This window comes from Mytilus trossulus, chromosome 4, assembly GCF_036588685.1.
Source record: "Mytilus trossulus isolate FHL-02 chromosome 4, PNRI_Mtr1.1.1.hap1, whole genome shotgun sequence".
In the NCBI taxonomy this organism is placed as follows: Eukaryota; Metazoa; Mollusca; class Bivalvia; order Mytilida; family Mytilidae; genus Mytilus; species Mytilus trossulus.
In genome coordinates this window covers 18,317,514-18,338,592 of record NC_086376.1, presented here as the reverse complement: position 1 = coordinate 18,338,592, position 21,079 = coordinate 18,317,514, and the positions used below count along the sequence as shown (strand labels likewise).

General features: G+C 31.3%; 2 protein-coding genes across 5 annotated transcripts in view; one reads left to right on the top strand and one right to left on the bottom strand.

Moving 5' to 3' along the window:
- Window positions 1-21,079, top strand: part of LOC134714808 (GON-4-like protein) — a 75,589-nt gene that overhangs the window by 32,426 nt on the left and 22,084 nt on the right. For all 4 annotated transcript variants that reach the window (XM_063576390.1, XM_063576389.1, XM_063576388.1 and 1 more), the window contains exons 21-22: window positions 295-409; window positions 7,497-7,634. In XM_063576390.1, the coding sequence (XP_063432460.1) occupies window positions 295-409; window positions 7,497-7,634 (253 nt within the window). The remainder of the gene's footprint in view (window positions 1-294; window positions 410-7,496; window positions 7,635-21,079) is intronic.
- Window positions 18,521-20,257, bottom strand: LOC134713782 (probable G-protein coupled receptor 139). Its single transcript, XM_063575064.1, has one exon. The coding sequence runs from the start codon at window positions 20,045-20,047 to the stop codon at window positions 18,767-18,769; it is 1,281 nt and encodes a 426-aa protein (XP_063431134.1). The 5' UTR covers window positions 20,048-20,257; the 3' UTR covers window positions 18,521-18,766.

The window sequence follows — 21,079 nt, the reverse complement described above, 5'->3', positions numbered from 1 at the left end:
GGTTTACATCTTTTAAGATTATCTCCCTTTAATTTTTCATAAAATTCTGATATGACATTGAGAAGTTATTGAACTTTATTCTTAAAAAATGTGATAGGCGTATCATGTGCTCATGGTGCAGCTGTTTATTGTATTTTTTTTAAAAGAATATGTATACAGCAAAAGTTATAAGTGGTAGAAATATATTTAAAGGCCAATATGACTGAAGCCATTAATTGACCTTTGTTTATGATTTACAGGAAGGATTGGATTCATTACAGCAATGCAATTAATATATCTTTTTTGTTGCTTCAGTTTTGCTTCCCAGAGACAGAGTGCCAAAGACAAAGAAAGCAGAAAGAAAGGAATGAAAAAGAAAGATACAACTATAGCCATGCTAGCTCCAGATTTGTTGGAAGTTGATCCACATGTAAGACAAGTTTATATATCCTATATTTTTTGACAGATTTAGTGAAGAAAACTTACAAATTGTTTTACTTTCTCCTTGATAAATTAATCAGTTGTTGGAGAATTATTTGTTTACAGTTAAATGTTTTTCAGTGTATTGTTGCAAATTTGATTTATAACGAAAACATGAGTCTGAATAGAAAAAATATGTAAAGCATTGAAAAAGAAAAGGTTTCTAATAAATATATTTAAGTAAATTTTGTAAAAATAAAATTCCATTTTTTCCGTATTTTACAATAAATGGACTTAGTTTTTTCTGCGGGGAAACATTACATTCACTCTGTGGTTAAAGTTTTTAGAATTTTAATAACTTTCTTAAACTATCCTGGGTTTGTACTAAACTTGGACAGAAGCTTGTTTATGATCATAAGATATCACCAGAAGTAAATTTTGTAAATAAATAAAGCCATTTTTTCCATATTTTACTTTTAAATGGACTTAGTTTTCCTGCGGGGAACCATTACATTCACTCTGTGGTTAAAGTTTTTAAAATTTTCATAACTTTCTTAAACTATCCTGGGTTTGTTCCAATTTTGGACAGAAGCTTATTTATGATCATAAGATTGTATCCAGAAGTAAAGTTTGTAAAAAGATTACTCTGTTTTTTCTGTAATTTACTTTTAAATGGACTTAGATCTTCTTACAATCATAAAATAGTAACAAGAGGAATATTTTTATTGATTTTTTTCCTCATTGTTGTTGAGCCTGCGATTTACAGCAAAAATAGGCGAGACACTGGGTTCCGCGGAACCCTTACAAATTTTTCCATCTTTTGAAGAAAAAAATAATTCTGTTGCCATATTACAATTGGTGTTCAGTTGCAGCACTATAAAACAAGCTACTATAAGGTTCTCCTTTGTCTCCTTTTTAGCACACCTGGCCCTTAGTGAGCTTTTCTCATCGTCTGTTTTCTGTCATCCGTCGTTGTTAACTTTTACAAAAATCTTCTCCTCTGAAACTACTGGGCCAAATTTGACCAAACTTGGCCACAATCATCATTGAGGTATCTAGTTTTAAAATAAAACATATGGGTAAATTGTAGATTGTGGCTTATAACTCTGAAACCAAAGCATTTAGAGCAAATCTGACGGGGTTAAATTGTTTATCAAGTGAAGATCTATCTGCCCTGAAATTTTCAGATGAATCAGACAACCGGTTGTTTGGTTGCTGCCCAAATCAGTAATTTTAAGGAAATTTTGCCGTTTTTGGTTATTATCTTGAAAATTAATATTGATAGAGATAAACTGTACACAGCAATAATGTTCAGCAAAGTCAGATCTACAAATAAGTCAGCATGACCAAAATGGTCAGTTGATCCCTGAAGGAGTTGTTGCCCTTTATAGTCAATTTTTAAAAATTTTCATTAATTTGGTAATTTTTTGTAAATCATATAAAAAAAAAAAATCCTCGGTATCTAAAGGGCCAAGTTTATTATAGATAGAGAAAATTGTAAATAGCAAGAATGTTCAGTTAAGAAAGATCTACAAACACAATTTTGTCATGAATCCATCTGTGTGCTTCATAGACCAAGGTGAGCGACACAGGCTCTTTCGAGCCTCTAGTTATGATTCAGCAATTGATAGATTACCTTCAGACAGGGTTTAACTGACCTTAACATCATTTATGGATCTATTATCAAGGTTAAAGTTTCTTAATTTCTATAAGTGTTAGGTCTACTATATTTGGTGTATGGAATTACTGTAAGGTGTATTGACTGGTTTCATATGACCATGGTTTATTGCATTGATCAATGTTTAGTTTCCCTAGTTTAGTTCTTATCTCAAATATAATAAGCAATAGGTTAACTATATTTTGTGTTTCAAGTTAATGTTAGATGTACATGTCTATCTGCCAGGCACTCACTCGCAGGTATCATATGACCTTGCATGTATTATGCTTTTGTGATGCATGTAGTAAAACCTTTTTCTGAAGGACTTTAATCTTAAAACCAATTATGATCAGTAAAGCTTGAACATTACACATTTCATCAATTGTACTTTTGTTTATAATGTATACATAATCTATTAAAATTGTGATTTATAAAATATTGATAAAGTGAATGGGGAGGAATTGATTTTTGTCGAGCCTTCGACTTTAGTCGAAAAAGCGAGACTAAGCGATCCTACTTTCCGTCGTCGGTGTCGTCGGCGGCATCTACAAATATTCACTCTGTGGTTAAAGTTTTTTGAAATTTTAATAACTTTCTTAAACTATACTGGATTTCTACCAAACTTGGACAGAAGCTTGTTTGTGATCATAAGATAGTATCCAGAAGTATATATCTTGTAAAAATAAAATTCCACTTTTTCAGTTTTTTACTTATAAATGGACTTAGTTTTTTCTGTGGGTAAACATTACATTCACTCTGTGGTTAAAGTTTTTTAAATTTTAATAACTTTCTTAAACTATCCTGGGTTTGTACCAGACTTGGACAGAAGCTTATTTATGACAATAAGATAGTATCCAGAAGTAAATTTTGTAAAAAGATAACTCCATTTTTTCTGTATTTTACTTTTAAATGGACTTAGATTTTCTTCCATTTAACATTACATACAGTCTGCAGTTAAAGTTTTCAAAACATTTATTAGATTCATTAACTATCCTAGATTTTTTACCAAACTTGGAGAGAAGCTTTTTACAATCAAAAGATAGTATCAAGAGGAATATTTTTATTGATTTTTTTCCTCATATTTGATGAGCCTGCGATTTTCATCAAAAGAAGGAGAGACACTGGGTTCCGCGGAACCCTTACACATTTTTTATGCAATGAATTTTAGATTTTGAAAAATTGTAGTACATAAATACTATATAAAGATTCTTATAACAGAATATAGATATAATAATTTTTATATATCTGATAGAAAATTGAAACATTTATTAAATTGAAGGAATAACTGACGACATATTTTAGCATTCATTTAAATTTTGTACATTCAAAATATAGATTTAGAAAATGTTAGATAGTGTAAATAATTTTGACATCCTGATATGGCCGTAACTAAGGTTCGAATTCAGGGGAGGCAGGGGTTCGGGGACCTAGATAGAGGTTGGTGCCTCCCCTGACTCATAGGTAGTTATGGCCCTGCTTGGTAATACTCAGTAGATATTTCGATCACGTAGAATACAGTAAAAATTCTTGTATTATCTTATTACAAGACCAAGATATCTTTATGTTACTTGTACTGTTATGTGAAATAAAGTGCTGGTTAATTAACGCTGCTTATGTTTTGTGCTGGTAGAGATCCCTTAAGTAGATGTGAAAAATATAATAATTGAATTTTCCAAGATTATTTTTTTTTATTTGCTGTCAGTTGATTACTTCTTTAGATTATATGCTTACTGCATCAGTGTTAATAAATTAATATTAGTTGTACGGCTGTTTAAGGACAATGATAACTCAATTGTTGCTCATTATGTTTCTACTAACTGGTAAATAAACTTAATAATTAACAAAAAGCTGTAGAAATTCTGTAACACTAATGGTATTAATTTGTCTGCAAAAGATGGAAATTTCAATCCAGGCTGGCCCCTGGAGGCAATGTTAAGTATTGTTTCTGATTGTATTGCAGATTTATGTGCAGTTTTAAAGCACCGCATTGCCAATTCAGTTTAGCCCCACCATGCATCATAAATTTTCTAGGAAAGACACTTAAGTCTCCTATGTTAATGTTCTTTGTATCCACACCATACTTAAAATATAATTTGAAATTATTCTTTTCCAATCTTTCCGTGAATGATTTCCATCACATTGATTTTCTGATGACATTTACTTTTATAATTAGACTATCCTTGATTCAAAAACTTAATTGGGGAAAACAGATAAATTTACCCATTTCTTTCAAAAGCTTAATGGAGTTAAAACTAATAATTTCTTGGTTGATGCCAGTTAAATTCTGAAACTTTAGAATATGAAGAAATTTAAATGCCAGCCTACAAATTATTAACAAAGGGAAATGCTTTGATAGTTCTTAATTTATAAGGTACAAACAAAGTTATAAGCCTGGCAGAAATATTGTAAGTTTTTTAGACCCAGTACAAAAATGTGAAATGATAGTCATTGATATTTTTAAAACCATTCATTCATGATTCATCATTAGGCAACAGAATGTTCCTGTGTAGTGCTGGTTATTCCTGAATAATCATTCAAATTATCGGGATTCTGACTAGTTGTACGATCCTGATATCAGGATTCGGGTTGGGATGAAAATTGGGATAGTTGTCAGGTCTGCAAATAAATTATTTATAGAAAATTGATATGGCTTGCCATGCTACCAATGGTAATTAGTTTTGATGCCATTCAAGGTCCAATTTGGTTTATTTTCAAGACAACATTGCATCAAGTTAAAACAGCTGCACAACATTTGCAGTAAGCATTTTTTATGTCTCATTTATGGGCATTTTGTTTTCTGGTCTGTGCGTCTGTCTGTTTGTTCGTTTGTCTGTTCGTTCGTGTGTCGGTCTGTCCTGCTTCAGGTTAAAAGTTTTTGGTCATGTAGATTTTGATGAAGTTAAAGTCCAACCAACTTGAAACTTAGTAATCATGTTCCCTATGATAAGATCTTTCTAATTTTAATACCAAATTAGAGTTTTACTCCAATTTCATAGTCCACTGAACATAGAAAATGATAGTGTGGATGGGGTAATCGTGTACTTGGGACACATTCTTGTTTAACATGAAGAAATGCTAATTAAAGAAATGTTCCTGACATGGAATAAATAACGACTTCAAAAATCAATTAGATAAAAACTACCATATTGTCAGAAACCTATGTTACCCACTAAAGGACAAGGATCAAGTTGACCCTTTAAAGATCTGACAGTGAGCGTACTATATTTTAAATACACTGTTAAAAGTAGAGTTAGGTTCTTCAAATTAACATGGAATGTTTACATAATTATAATTTTTCAAGTTACACAAAATCCTGTGTTTTTGACACTGACTTTCTTACTGTTAATAATTGTAGCTAGTGTATGCATTTTGACATTTATTATGTAACTGTTATTCAGTACATCAGCAGAAATCTGTTTTGTAAGGAAAGGTAATAAATAAACTAATTAAAGCTGTTCTACAATTCTAAAAGACAATCAAGCTGGTTGATTGAATCTTCAAGGGCAATTTCAATGATGAGTTCTTCAAAAAATACTATAATAGTATGATAAATAATAGATAAAGAAAATATAAGAGTTCATTTACAAAAATTGTTTTGAGGAAACCATTTCCTTGACATAACTGGTTTAATGGCAGCTATAAAATAGTAATTTAAATGCATTTTTTATTGAACTTTATTGAGTTTGTTTAAACATTAAATGCAATCAAAGTTTAGCTTGTTCAAATGAAATGAAAATTGGTTTTAATTATTGTGTTATTTGGTCTCTCATGGAGACTTGTCTCCTTGGCAATCATACCACACCTTCTTTTTACATATGCAGTATAGTAAGACCATGTGTCAATTTTTTATTAATTTAGTATAAAAATTAACAAAATGAACAATCTACCTCTGAATAGATATATTTCAAAAGTCTTAATGCTAAGCAAAAGAAATGTTTTCATAATAGTATTAAAAGTTTTAAAGATATGGTCAAAATTTTATAATCAAATCAAAATTTGAAGACCTTGTCCACTAATCATCATCCAAACTGTTCTGTAACCAAATTTTGTCAAGGTTTAGATTGATTCCCTATGCTCAAACAAGTTCTGGATGATAGCTATAGGAAGGATGGCCTCAGTAAATTATGCTTACAGCAGTAAATACTTTAGATTATGGAAAAATAGGAAAAAAACTGATGTCACAACACAAATTTATAATGGAAAATTAAGGGAATATAAATTTGAAATTTAAGATGTGATCTTCTTCTTCCAATACAGTGCAGTCCTCTAATTGAGTATTATCGCACTATTGCCCATGCTGGGTGTGACAACAAAGGTGCAAGAAAATATTTACAGGTGCAAGTTAAAAACAGTCTGATGGTGCGATTAAGGAATACTGCAGCTCAGTACCCCCTGCTTGGTACTGTCCACCAAAGGTTGTGGGAGGCTGTTCCATATCCTTATGCTGTCTGGGAAGAAGGAATGCCTGTAGGTTGAAGTTCTGGCATAAGGTACAAGAAATCGTGTTGTGTGTCCTCTTGCTACGGAGGATGTAGAGTGTAGCTCTAGCGTTGGTATTGCTACGAGGCCATTTACTATCCTGTACATCATTACTGCTTTGCAGTTGGCCCTCCTCTCGTCTAGTGGTTGCCACTGTAGAGTTTTTAGCATTGATGTTACACTGCTGATTTGTTGGTAGTTGTTCAATACAAACCGGGCTGATCTTCTTTGCACACTTTCTAATTTCTGAATGTTAAGGTTGGTGAACGGGTCCCAGACTGAGCATGCATACTCAAGCAGTGGTCTTACTAGCGTTGTATAGCATACAGCCTTGGTTATATATTTAAAGTAAACCTACTTTCAATAAATCTAATAATAACATTAATAATTGTCCTTTTTATGACAAAAGAGAAAGATTTTGTCTTGCTATGAAAGGGATTGAATGTGAGACTTGGAATTACTATCTGTACTCTGCAAAGAAAATCTGTAGCCAGGGGGGGGGGGGGGGGGTTCGAGAGGATTGTACAAACCTACCCCCTTGAAAACATATTAAGCACTGTTAAAGTTGATGTTCTGTTTTGAATTGAAATTGTTAAAGTCAAGTGTGATTGTATCAAACCCTTTCTTTGAAATTCCTGGCTACAGATCGCAAAGTAGGAAGAAAGTTTTTCCAGAAAGCCTTATATTTCATAGATGCTTCAGACCTTATTTGCAGACTTATGATGGCAAACCTGAAACTTTGCATTTTTAGCTTTGATAATTTCTGAATTTACAGTATTTTGATAGGTATGGAGAACTGACAACTGAAGAAATAAAATGGAGAATGGAAATGGGGATAAATTGTTGTCTCTTTGACACATACAGAGTGTGTCACAGAGACAACCACTCCATCAAAGAGAACAAAGTTGAATTTATCCAAGGTGTCAGAATTATAATATTACAATCTGCTTGTTGTTTACAGAAAGATGACAAAGATACAGCTTTTGCCCAGGCTTATTTAAACAGAACGAAAGAGGCACTGAAAGAAGATTCAGACAAATATGAACAGTTCCTGAAGATATTAAATGACTTTGGAAAATCAGAACAGTCACCAATAAAGGTCAGTTTCTCAGAACATGGTACATTAAGAAGCAACTTCAATATTCTTTCCAAATATCAAAATACCACACTGGCACAGTCTCTTTAAATGAAGAAATGATTGATGCAAGCTATACTTTATTGTAGTTTTAACATGGGTAGGCATTATATTCATGTTTTTTTAGCCCTCACTATTGCTCGGGCAAAAATAATCACTATATAATGCCTACGATTATTTTTTTTCTGAATAGGACAATTAAGGTAATTTCTATGTCAGATAAGTATAAGTGTAAAAGCGTTTAGGAAGGCTCTTCCATGAACCACCCTTTTTTGTTTGTAAAGAAGCAAACGTCTGGCACTGTGATTTTCAGAGGGAGGAGTTTGAACAGCCAGCATGAATGGTTGTCATATCTAGGTCAAATTTGTCAATTTCGGAATGCAACACATTACAGTCATAATAAATGAATTAGTAACATAATGTGCACCATTTAAAAGTTTGAAAGTGTTCTAAAGTTGAGGAGATATATTTAGTGCATGCTAATTTGATCAAATTCATTATTCTGAAGAAGTCAATATACACATGTGCAAGCAAATTTTATTGGATTTAGAGCATGGGTTTGTTCACAAAGCGAAAGAAGCAAATTAAATTTGATGTTCTGGATTTTGACCTTTTGTATAACTTTATATAAATACATGATTAATCCTGCAAATGAAATTTATTATTATGACAAATATTTTTAGTTTTTCCAAAAAAAACTGTTGGTGTATCCAATTGAAAGAAAGACAAATCTGCGATGAAATTTTACAATTGGAAGTAATTGAAAAAATGAAAAACACCTTGATAATTTGAAACTGAACTGTCAGACTTTATAAAGGATTCAAGGAATAACTTCTGAAGTTGAAAAAGAGTTGGAAGTGAAACAAGGGCAAAACATTTTCTTGACTGATTAGATTTACAAAAGGTCATTCTTAAACAGGTTAAAAAGTTCATTACATATGATCTAAATCTATTATGTGAATTCAAACAGACCTAAAAATTTGAATTGCATGAGTTCACTATATATTTATATCTATATTTATGTTTATTTCCGGTTAAATGACCATCAGCAGTCTTTGGAGGAGGTCACCTAGATGGTTAATTAGATTGCATTTAAACTAAACTACACCTGAAAATGTTGATACATATTATCAAGTCCATGCATCATAAATTGTTTCTTTTATATATTTCATAATTTGGATATACGTTTTAGTATGTTATAAATCAAGAATGAGAATTTGAATCAAATTGGTGAACATAGATTTGACAGCTAGTGCCTGTTTAAATTACAATAGCTTTCAGGGCTTTTGAGAAAGCATGGAAACAATCAATATTATGCTAGATGCCAAGTGAACAATGAACATGATGAAGGCTTCTTCTTCCAACCTTTTAGTGTAATGATCTGTAGTAGTGATTGTTTTTATACTGTTTCTGAGAGATATCAATAATGAGTTTATATTTCCTGTGCAGATGATGCTCTGATTTGTTGTGTTGATTTATTATGCAGATCCATTTCAATACCTAAGGATGCATTCATGTCACAAACAAATTAGATTTTACTAATAACATCTGGGAGCATCTTTGATTTAAACATGGAAAGAAAAATAGATTAGTTTTTAATTTTTTTATTGTTAATTCGTTTAAGTGAAAACCTATTAAATCCTTGCATTGACATACAGTATTTTCTCTCTCTTTGTTGAAGAACCATTGGTGGCATTTGGCTGTTTTCTGCTCTTTTGTCAGGTTGTTGTCTATTTGACACATTCCTAATTTCCATTCTCAATTTTATTGCCATATAAAAAATAAACTGTAAGGGTAATATTTCCAAATAGAATACGTAAATTGATTTAATGATTGTAGCTGAGGAGGAAATGCTGACAGGTCTTACAAAAGCTTCCTCATCAGCCCATATCTTATCTTAATTATTTATATACATTAGATATATATGATCATGATGATAGCTAATAGGGCTTTTATTGTAAGATTGGAAAAGAATATTTTTAACTGAAGCAAGTAACCTTATTGGGCCTTTTTTTCTTCGTGAGAACAATTTACTCTCTCATACATTATGCCTGAGAGTGCATACATACTTTGACCAAACAAGTTGTGTTTAATTTCATCATCTAGCCTAATTTTATTTGAAGTAAAAAATAAAACCAATACAGCTGATATTTAAAGACACTAAACAGTTATTGTCTATGTCTATGATTTCTGCAACTATAAGGACACCTTGTTTTGTTTAAATTTTAGATAAACGAAGTGTTAGCAAAATGTCATGTTATAAATATAACATAGTGACTATCCACTAGATTGGTAGGTATCCTTTCTAATAAAAATTCTCCTCACTGGGTTGATAATTGAAAGATATAAAAATGTTAGAACCATCTATATGATGGAGAAGAATGTTTGTTTCTGCAGTTATAGTCCAGTCAAACTGTCAAACTAAGATTTAACCTCAAACTAATTGCAACAGAAAATGTTTTAGTTCTAATCTATAGCATTATGCCCTTTATATACACAGAAAAAAGTCCCATAAAATCTAACTTGATGAAAACTCAAAATCAGCATTTTTAATTTCCTATGGGGAGATAACTCTTGCACAAATGAGTCTTTTTTTGGTTAGCTTTTGGTTGTTTTTCTTGAAATTTTTGTAAAGTAAGATATTTTGATCGGGTAATAAGTTTGTAATTGACTAAATTATATAATCTTCTACTCATGAAATGTTCAAAACTGAAGTGTTATGGGTATTTTTATTTTTTTCGTGCAATTTTTCATTAATGAAATTGCAAATTTGAAGCTTTGAACCCATTTTGAAAAAATAAATGTGAAAATTTGGTATTGTTTATATCTGTATATTATATTTTTTCAGCAACTTACTTATCTAAAGAAACTTTATACCACACAACTTTATTTGAATTGCTTCCTTGCAGCAAGCAATTCCCCTGACATATTTTCCGTAGGCAAGGTGACCTCAGTGTCACCCATCTCGTAAAAATACGGTGACCACAATAAGCATGGATGTCCTTAAAATAAACTATAATTTGTATTTACATGTTAAACACGTGCTCAATTCCCATGCTTTTTTGTTTATTTTCGTCAATTGTTGACAAACGGGTAACAATCGTTAAACTTCGGCTTCAAAACACGAACTTTAATTACCTGCCATATTTTCACAACAACACTGACCGATTGAAAAAAAAATTGACAATTATACGAAATTTACACGAAAAAAATTATAAATTCGAGTACAGAAGACTAAGTTTATGATGTTTGTATGCGTTGGTTCAAGAATTGGAAGAACATAATTTTTTACCGGTCACTCGTTTCTTATGACTTTAACATGTGGAAAAATTCAATAAATGGTCAACTAATGAATTACGAATTCTAAATTAAAGCTTGATAAAATATATGAAAACACCTTAAGAGTTGATTGTTATAACTTATACTCTAAAGACAGCTAAAAAATCAAGAATCAATACATTCTGATGAATAGAAGCGGTAAAGTTATAATTTTGTATCAATTTTTATTGATATTTCTGCCTTTTTTTTTGGCAAGAGTTATCTCCATTTTCAATGCAAATCTCCATAGGAATTTTAAACTGTGATTTTTTTAAGCTTCCTCAAGTTAGATTTTATGGGACTTTTTTCTGTGTATATTTGGAGTATAATGCTAAAGATAAAAACTTAAAAATCTTCTGCTGCAATTACTTTCGGGTTAGGGTCAAATTTATGCTAGATTGACTGGACTATTATATGGTGCAAAAAGAAAACTTCAGTTACATTATTTTCTACTAAATTGGATTTTCCACATAACTTAATTACATTTTGTCAAAGTGATCTGATAGTCAATGAATAGATATAAAGTTGGTTGTCTTTGTCAATCTGCTTACATATTAAAAGCCATAGAAAAGATAAACTTGATTGACTAATATTATAATTGTTTAAATAAACCAATTTTTCAAGACGTTTCGGCCAATGGCCTTCTTCAGTTCTTTATTTTTCCTCTCAACTACATGGCATAACATCTTATCAATGATTGAATGTAATGTCAGCCATGCAGTTGAGAGGAAAAATAAAGAACTGAAGAAGGCCATTGGCCGAAACGTCTTGAAAAATTGGTTTATTTAAACAATTATATAAAGTATGTTCCCTATTGGAATTTTGAAAACAAGGATGACTAATATTAACCAAATACTGGTAATCAAGTTATCATGTGGAAAATAGCCGTACTTATAACTGCAAAGGTCATGACCATTTGCTGTAAAACCTACAATGTCAGACTAAATTATCATTACCGTATTTGGGAGTGTATAATCCGCACTGATACTTTTTCAATTTTTTTTTCAAATTTTCTTTTATTAGACTTTTTCATGATTTTATGGAATGAAAAGAATGTTTACTATACATAACTATGTATTATACATAGCCAAATACAGTAACTGATAGATCATTATCAGAAACAAAACCTTCATTCCGCAAATATTTCTAGTCAGTGTATTGATAGTTTAAGTTACAGACTATTTACATGCAATGATTTAACAGTATGGCATATGTTATTTAGTAGAAGTCACAGCATCAATTATGTGTCCAAACTATTGATGTTATTTTAACTCCATGTCTCTACAATGATTGCATTGATGAAAAACATAAGTTTTATTAGACAGTTGACATTAGATTCTATTGAAGGCAGTGCTAAATATATCCCATTTTGTGATTTACACAAGAGTTCTAGACACACTTTCCTATTAGGATCCTTCAGTCTGACAGTTAATTATATCCCCTTTACACTAGAGGTCTTTAAACAATATACCCATTGGGATCAGTTTTTGGGATACGATTGCTGTCAAGCAATCTGTAGACTTTTACCGTTGACCCTATGATACACTCCCTCACGTCATTCGTTTTATTCTAAACATTCAGCAACATCTCAGATTCTTATGATTGTCTTGCTTTAAAAGGTAAAAATAAGCAAAACAATTGAACATAAACAACTTTCCTGCAATGTTTTACTCATAATCTTCATGTGTGATATTTTCCTTGACTTATATGCGTGTTTTTAACAATACGGAAAATCAGAATTAAACAGTATTTATATTTAGTGTTTTTATAAATTTAGAAACACTTCAGAGGGAATTCCCAAATTTTGACAACTTGCGAGAGTTCTCTGAAAGCCGATCGATAATTCTATTTTTGTCACAAGAACTGAAGTGGAGTATTTCTATATTTTACCGTTATGAAACTGATATTTGATACTGTACTCTCATAAAGAAATGGAGAACCATTCATCATATCATTTAATAAACGTTCTTGTTCCAAATCGCAAGACGCGGTTTGTTTATGTATTAATGTCCATGCGTGGTCTCACTAATGAGAGACAAAAAGAATTGTAGAGACAAAAAGCGTCCAGAAGCGACAAGAAGAATAATATTAGCAACAAGAAACTATTTAGCGACAAGAAAACATTTTTTTATTTATATTACTTATTCGAAATAAATATTAAAAAAATATGCAAAAGAAAACAATTTCAACGACAGGAAAGTTAATTTTGATAGGGAAAAAAAAGTAACTTGTAAATCTAATTCAGTTGCTACATTTATTTACATGATATTTTATAAGGTATCACAGGAAGTATTACCTTTACCCTGTCGTTTTATGGTATTACTTTTACTTGTGTTTTAGAACAATAATATATTTTGTCTTTTTATTTGTTTTTAAAACTATTTTTGTACAATATATAATTAACTTTGCATTATTTGTGCATAATTGTCCAGAAAATACATACACAAATTGTGAAATACAAATTAAGAACTGAAATCAAACAAGAGGAAAACATAATTAAAATGTGAATATTTTTCATCATTTTATTTAGTGTATTGTCTCATTTAACGATATTTATCATGTTTATGCAAATAGATTGAAGATTTAAGGACACTGATGACAATCTTGAGTTTTCAACAGGTGTTCACTATTCGGTACAATAATTGTATATTCTGGTGCGTGTAATTGATGAAGGTGTTAATGGATGTTATTGTAGCAATAAAACAAAGGACATGCACCTAGTTAATCTCATTTGATGCTCTTAATTGTGTATTACCTTAGAGTGAAGCCACAGGGAATGTTGGTCCTATCAGGAAAAATTAATTGTACAGTTAGGAAGGAAATAATATTTCATGTTTTTGTTTTATTAAATCCTTAAAAAGGAAGGTGACAAATCTTTGTTTTTATTTTCATTTTATAACGTTTACATTTCCTTTGCTCTTACACATGTTTAATTTCTTCATCTATCAATATGATAATATAAAGTACACAATCTCTTCCTCAAATTTTTTTTATTTCTTCATCTTTCAATATAATCCTAAAAAAATATTTTGATGTATGTGATAACAAAATGTATTCTTGTCGCTAAATAGCTTGTTGTTGCTTTTTGTCACTAATTTTTTTTCTTCTTGTCGCTTCTTGAAGCTTTTTGTCGCTAATTAGTGAGACCCGACATGCGTGTAGTTTTCCTGATTTCAAGGGGTATCAGATTGAGTGATCCCTGCTTCATTGATTAATTTGAAACTCATGGGATTCTTTCTATGTCTGTCTGCATATGGAGGGCTATTGTTGTTGCCAAATTTTAAATCATATGCATAATTTAAATTAAAATAAATGTTTCATCGTAAAAATTACCTATAACACCCCTTCAGCATAAATGGAATCTTCCATATTATCGTTTCGAGTTGTCTCCCTTTTCGAAGTATTCGTCAAGAAGAATTAACTCGATAATGCCGATAAACGTTGTATTATATTAAGAACGTTCTCAATGTAAACAGAGGGGTGTGTATACGGAAAGGAGTCATGCCCTCTGACCCAAAGGAACTTCAATATTTAGAGTAAGAAATGGGGTTCCTCCTAAACTGGTCCGCCGTTCTATATATAGCTTCGCACCGAAGGTCAGTGTAGCGATAAGTGAACACAACAGGGGTCCAGTTTAGGGTTCCTCCTAGAATTACGGTGATAAGATACGGAAGCAAGTTAACTTGTACAACGGCATTGGAACCAAAAAAGTTAACTTGTACTACTGGGAAGTCGTACCATTCAGAAAAATATATTAAAAAATATGATGTTATATGGGTTTCTGTTTGTAAACTTAATAGAAATAAAGTTGAATTACTTGAATTTTACACAGGAGTTAAATGAAAACTTAGACAAAAATAAAGAATGTTTCTTCTTCTTCTTCTTCTTCCTGTAAGCGGCCACCGTCAACTGGTTGACTATTCTGCCACATTTAGGAGTGAGCGCATACATAATTTTGAAATTTAATAAACAAAAAGAATGGGTGCAATTTAATATATGATTTATGTATATGTTTTAAAGCATTAATATTTTAACTGATCTTTCAAACTAGAACATAGGCGGATCCAGAAATAGCGGTAATATCGAAATAAAAAAAGAACTAAATTACAGAAATCGTTTAAATTTTACAATTATTTAGTTTATGTACAGCTTATTCGAAAACAACAATAAAAAATATAGGTCACCGATGAGTTAAAAAAGATATTTATATTTTAATGCCAAAAAATGGCATTTTTTCACCAAAGGGAGATAATTTAGAGCTTTTTCAATGATATCGACATTTTAAAAGTCACCTGGGGTCAACACGAATTATTTTTTTGGAATGATTTTTGTACCATATGATAAAGTTACAACTACTTAAGGTAATGTATCGAAATTGTAATGTAAAATAAAAGTTTATTTTTTTTCGGAAAATCTTATACCCGCGAGCCTCCTTAACACCATTTGAATGCATTTAAATACGTTGGTACGAGTTAGCAATGGTACGAGTTTGAATTGGTACAAGTTTTTTTAGTGGTACGAGTTTATTATGGTACAGGATAACTATAATTCAATAAAACACAATAAGTACATGGCTCATACACTTGTAACGGGAATTGGCTATTCTTTAAGTTGAGTGACTATTCAGATTGTTACATTTTGCATGTGCAGTTGAATTAGTTTAGAGAATAATACTATCCAGCTGTACCAGGGTTACCGGCCAAAAATGATTGAGACTCACGTATGTTCATGCTTTTTCGCGGCAGTATTCTTGAATCTATTTTTTTTCCTCTTTGATCTTTTCAATTTTGGCCAAATCTCATGCATTTGTTAAATGAAAATTTGGCAGAACTGCTATACATGTGTCAATGAAAACTATGGTAATCGTATCCCTCAGAGCATTCTACTCTTTGATTTTTGTGTTGTTCTCTGTTTGTTTACTGTCATTATTGTAATTGTATATTATGTTATTTTGCTATAGCATTATGTTTGCTTCTGCAATAAAATATATTCATTCATTCATTCAGTCTGACAGCAAAATGAACAAAAATGTCTACTTTAAAAGTTTAAATGTACTTACTATACCATGCCAACTGACACTTTGAAACTGATTGTACACTCCAGATATGGAAATTTCTTTGAAATACATTGTAGTAACAATTTCTTTAAAACCTAATGATCATACAATTTTGTACTTTCATTACACTTTATTATTGTGATAGTAAAAATATGGTTGAAATCTTTCATATTTATTTTGTTATGCCTTTACCTGCATGTGTTTTTTTAATCTATTTCATGTATTTACATAGTATTTTAGTGTTGGGTTTATTTTTCTTTTCTGATTTCATTGCATGTCCTTTTTCATGTGTATAGCTCACCAGTCTGAAAGGCAAATATGGCTTATTCTCAATAGTTTGAATTATCCCATTATCTTTACCAAAATCTTATTCACAAAAACGTGTTTTTTCGTGTGCAATCCTAGAAAATTGGGCATTTTTGGATACTTGAAGTCTGAAAAATAGTATGGTGACCCATATCACTGAACTAGTACACTTTTTTTAGGGGCAGTTGAAGAATGCAAGAGGTGCATGATTTTCTCAATGTATAATGAAGAAGCATTGGTGGCCTTCCGCTGTTTTCCACTCTTCCCTATTTCAATTCGCAATTATATTCTTTGTAGGAAATGGTTAATTATTAGATATGTAACTTTTGTCACCACAAATATTTTAACTGTTACTAAACTCTTTAATAGGTAAAAAGATTTGGCATGGATATTTGACTGATCATGTTGTTTTTTGTTTAATATTTGATGTTAACTTGTTTATTAGGTCTGCAAGTTAAGATGTAATTCATGTTAACTTATTGGTTCTCTCAAGGGGCCTCAGTGGCTGAGTTGTCCAAGTAGTTACTACTGTATTCATAGTTGGAATCCTGCTGGTGTGTGTGCACTAGACTCACATCTTAATTTACTAGGATTGTCAGTTTTCCTATTGTAGGTCAATGGTTTTCTCTGGGCACTCCAGCTTCCTCCACCCATAAAAACTGGTAGCCATTAAATAGTTGCCCAAAAGCGGTGCTTAAAAGTGTTGTTGAAACACAAAGAAATCAAATCGAATGGTTCTTCCAATAAATTTGTTCTTAAAGGTTTTTGATTTAACACTGTAGGAAGATCTTTGAATAGTGTTATTTAATTTTGTCATTCCTTTTATAGCATCCTATACATAATTATTCCCCCTGCTTTCAAAAAAGGGGGGTATACTGTTTTACCTCTGTCTGTCAGTCCGTCCGTCCGTCCCATGAAACTTTCGTCACATTTTTCTCAGGAACTACACATCCACCCTTTCTGTAATTTGGTATCAACATTTATATATGTCAGCCATACCGTGTGATGCGTTTTCAGATTGATCACTTGACAACTTCCTGTTTACCGAACACTTGTATGATTTTACACATGATAGCCAAGTTGAAAATTTTCGTCTCATTTTTCTCAGGAACTACAATACAAGGATTTATGAAATTTGGTTTCAGGATTTATATAAGTCAGCTATACCGTGTGATGCGTTTTTAGATTCATCACTTGACAACTTCCTGTTTACCGAACACTTGCATATTTTTTCTCTATTAAAATTATCCACTTGCGGGGGGTATCATCAGTGAGCAGTAGCTTGCAGTTTCACTTGTTGGTTTTAGGTTGCTAAAGGCTGCTGTACTGTGACCTATTGTTGTTTACATCCTGGTTCTTTAGTCTCAGGTGGATACTTAATCTCATTTGCAATCATACAACGTTCCCTGATTTGTTTGTACATTCGTCATCAATATGTGAATATCTTAATTGCACTGAGTGTGTAGTAAACTTGTGAAAATATCAAAAATCTGCTATCAGATATTTATTCGCTAAATGACAAAAACATTAAGATGTGCTGACAACAAACTCTGATAATTTTCCTTAATAAAGGCATCACATGACAGCACGATGTTGAAATGTTTTTTTTCCAGTTTCTCTTCTCATAATTACAATATGGTTTGGATGCTTACATTTATACGCCTCCAATAAAACCTGATGTCATTGATGGATTTACTGGTACCTTTATTAAGGAGAATGAACTATAAGATTTATTTATTTAATGTCAAAATTAGAGAGATTTCGCTAAAAGATGCATTTATTTGAAAAGTATTCTGTCAAGTACAAAAAAATGAATACTGAGGGTTAAACAGGCTTTACACTGGTTTTCGTCTGTTTATATTTATGTTTCTCATTTCTTGTTTTCATATAGATTGAGTGTTGGTTTTCTCGTTTCAATGGTTTTACACTAGTTTTTTTATAAATTGTGATTTGGATCGAGAGTTGTCTCATTGACACATATCTATTTAAGAAACAAAAGATCATTTGGTGTTAGTATAAAAAAAAATTGAAGAAAGAAATACAGATTTAATGAGGTCGAATTATTCACTTGCAAGTGAATAATTCATTACCAATGATTATGTTATTTAGTTTAATTTGACAAAATTGAACCATTTTGCCTGCTAAAAGCAAATTATTATTTCACTTTCATTATTGATTGAACAAAAACAAATCATACTGTAGATTTTTTATATATTTTGTAGCTAGTGCACCTTTAAGCTAGCTATGTTTTTTTAAAATTAATAACTACGAAACTTTTTATTGGCTACATTTAAAGAACGAAATATTCTTTAATGATGTGCTTTTATCACCAGATACATGTTTGGACAAAACTGAAAGAAATAAAGTCAGACTGATTAAATTACAATGATTATAATGATTATACCATGTGATTTACTCACAGGCTGTTTTCACATTCATTTTGTTTATTAACATCCTGGCAATTTTCATTATTATTTGATCCTAAATTACTGCTAATGGTTTGCATTACGTGAAAGGATTCTAGTCCATTGTCATTCTCATATGATCCCCTGCTGACCGTCTGCATTGTTTGGTAATGAGATGATGGCGGACATTTTGATGAATATAGTGACAGACTTGCACTTCGGGATTTGTGACATAAAAACAGCAGTTTCAATTCTTTTCTAAATCTCTGTCCACTTACACAATAAAGGAAGAAATTGATTGCATGATTTGTATAGATGCACAAGTCAGCAATACGAGTTATTAGCGTGTATAATGCAATCTCTTGCAAGTCAAATGTGTTATACTTAAGAAACATGAAAACTTCATTCCTTATACACAGTAGAATTGATTTTGGAGCAGTCATTATAATGAAAGTAAAAGTGACTGACAACAACATGGCTGTCATTCGGTGGTTTATAGATGAGCGATTCTGAGATGCAGATTTATGTGAAGTAGGGTTCCCGTGGAGAGTTTTCTGTCTTCTGTGGGCCTTTCTAAAGGAACAAATAATTGACACATTAAATGTAATTAAAATGACAAATGGTAGAAATGAATAAAATACGGCATCAATCCACGGCATCACTTCTTTGTGAAAGTTTGAATAATTTTCTTCCGGCACACACTGTCCTGTCTCTGTTATTTTCACTGACCAAGTAAACTGACAATTGAGCAGCAAAACACAAATGAGAATTATCAGACATGCCACTTTTGTTTTTCTCATGCTTCCAATGGTCAAAAATTTTAATGGGTACCGAATTGCAAAAAATCTTTCTGTAGTCATTGCAACAATAATCCATACTGAATAGTGAAATGAAGAATAACTTAGATAATAGAAAGCCCGACAAGCTGCTGTATTGATGTTCCAGGCGTCTTCGCCATACATAAGGAAAACCCACTTCCTAAGACAGTCTACATACAGAATGGTCGTGTCGGAGAGGGCTAATATTGCCATGTAAAAGCATGTTGGAGTTATAATCATGGTTCTTCTGATCATAATTAGAAAACTTAAAACATTACCTATGGTCCCTAGTCCTATAATTATGGGAAAGACATAAATTCCAAGATTGACTGCCCAGACATATTCTGAATATGCCATAAGAATTTCTGGCAATGTTGGTCTTCTTGGTGGGTCTCCTCCCATCTCAGGAATGATGGATGTTGTTATGGTGATGTTTTCTGTTATATTTCCCATAAACATAGTTGTTTCACTCATGATAAAAATGTTAATTAAACTTGAAATGCAAAATGTTCTTACCAGTTTAAAAGTATTAGCATCTTACATATTTTCCAAATTCTATATTTCTAACTTGAAGTAATATTCGATTATTTTTCAAAGTTTTATACATATCTCACAAATGGTTTGGAACAATGTACTTTTCCTCTCTGTATAATATGATTTTAAGAATTTACAAACAACTTTGATTTTCTCCTTTATATATGAGTCTGTCAATCATTATACGTCACTAATTAATAAGTTTTACGCATGTAGAAACGATAACACCCAGTGGTATCCTATCCAATTTCTTAATGCATCATGTTCATCAATGATTTCAATTGTTTAAGTATCGTCATTAAGTTTTGACTGTGAGGCTCCATTACACCCTGTTTATAGCACTGTTAATGATATAATGATACTACACTGATCTGGAAATCTCAAAATCACTGACCAGCTCTCAGATTTATTTTTCAATAACTTTTCTATTTGTTGATTGACCAAACACAAATATCTTACCATTAGTTGGCTTTTTGTTCATTTCTGTATTATGTGTGGTTATTATATGATGAAAAAATCTAATCTTTGGTTATAAATATGCTTAATTTAATTCAGGAAAATAAGTGAGTTAATGAATGAGAAATTGAAAAATGACAGTATTTATGTAAATTATAGGTTTTTGACATGATTTTAAACAATAAATGATATTTGAGAGCTCTCTCAATAAATTATAAACTTGACAAAACAGATGTTGTAGTTACTTTTTTTCTCATTATCTTGTAACATAATTTTGTGGAAAGGATTGAAGTAGTCATAGATCGTATTTCTTTCAAAATCTTCTAACTCATAATTAAAGAAAGACATTTATTGTATTTGCAACAGAGTTTTTTTTAGGGGCATTTCAGTGACATATGTATTTCGTAATTAGATACCAATTGTGTTTCAAATTCTGTTAAAATGGTTCAGCTTTTTCTAAGAATTTTGCACTTTCTTCTACTGTAAAAACTGATAATTAAAGATAAATTAATAGAA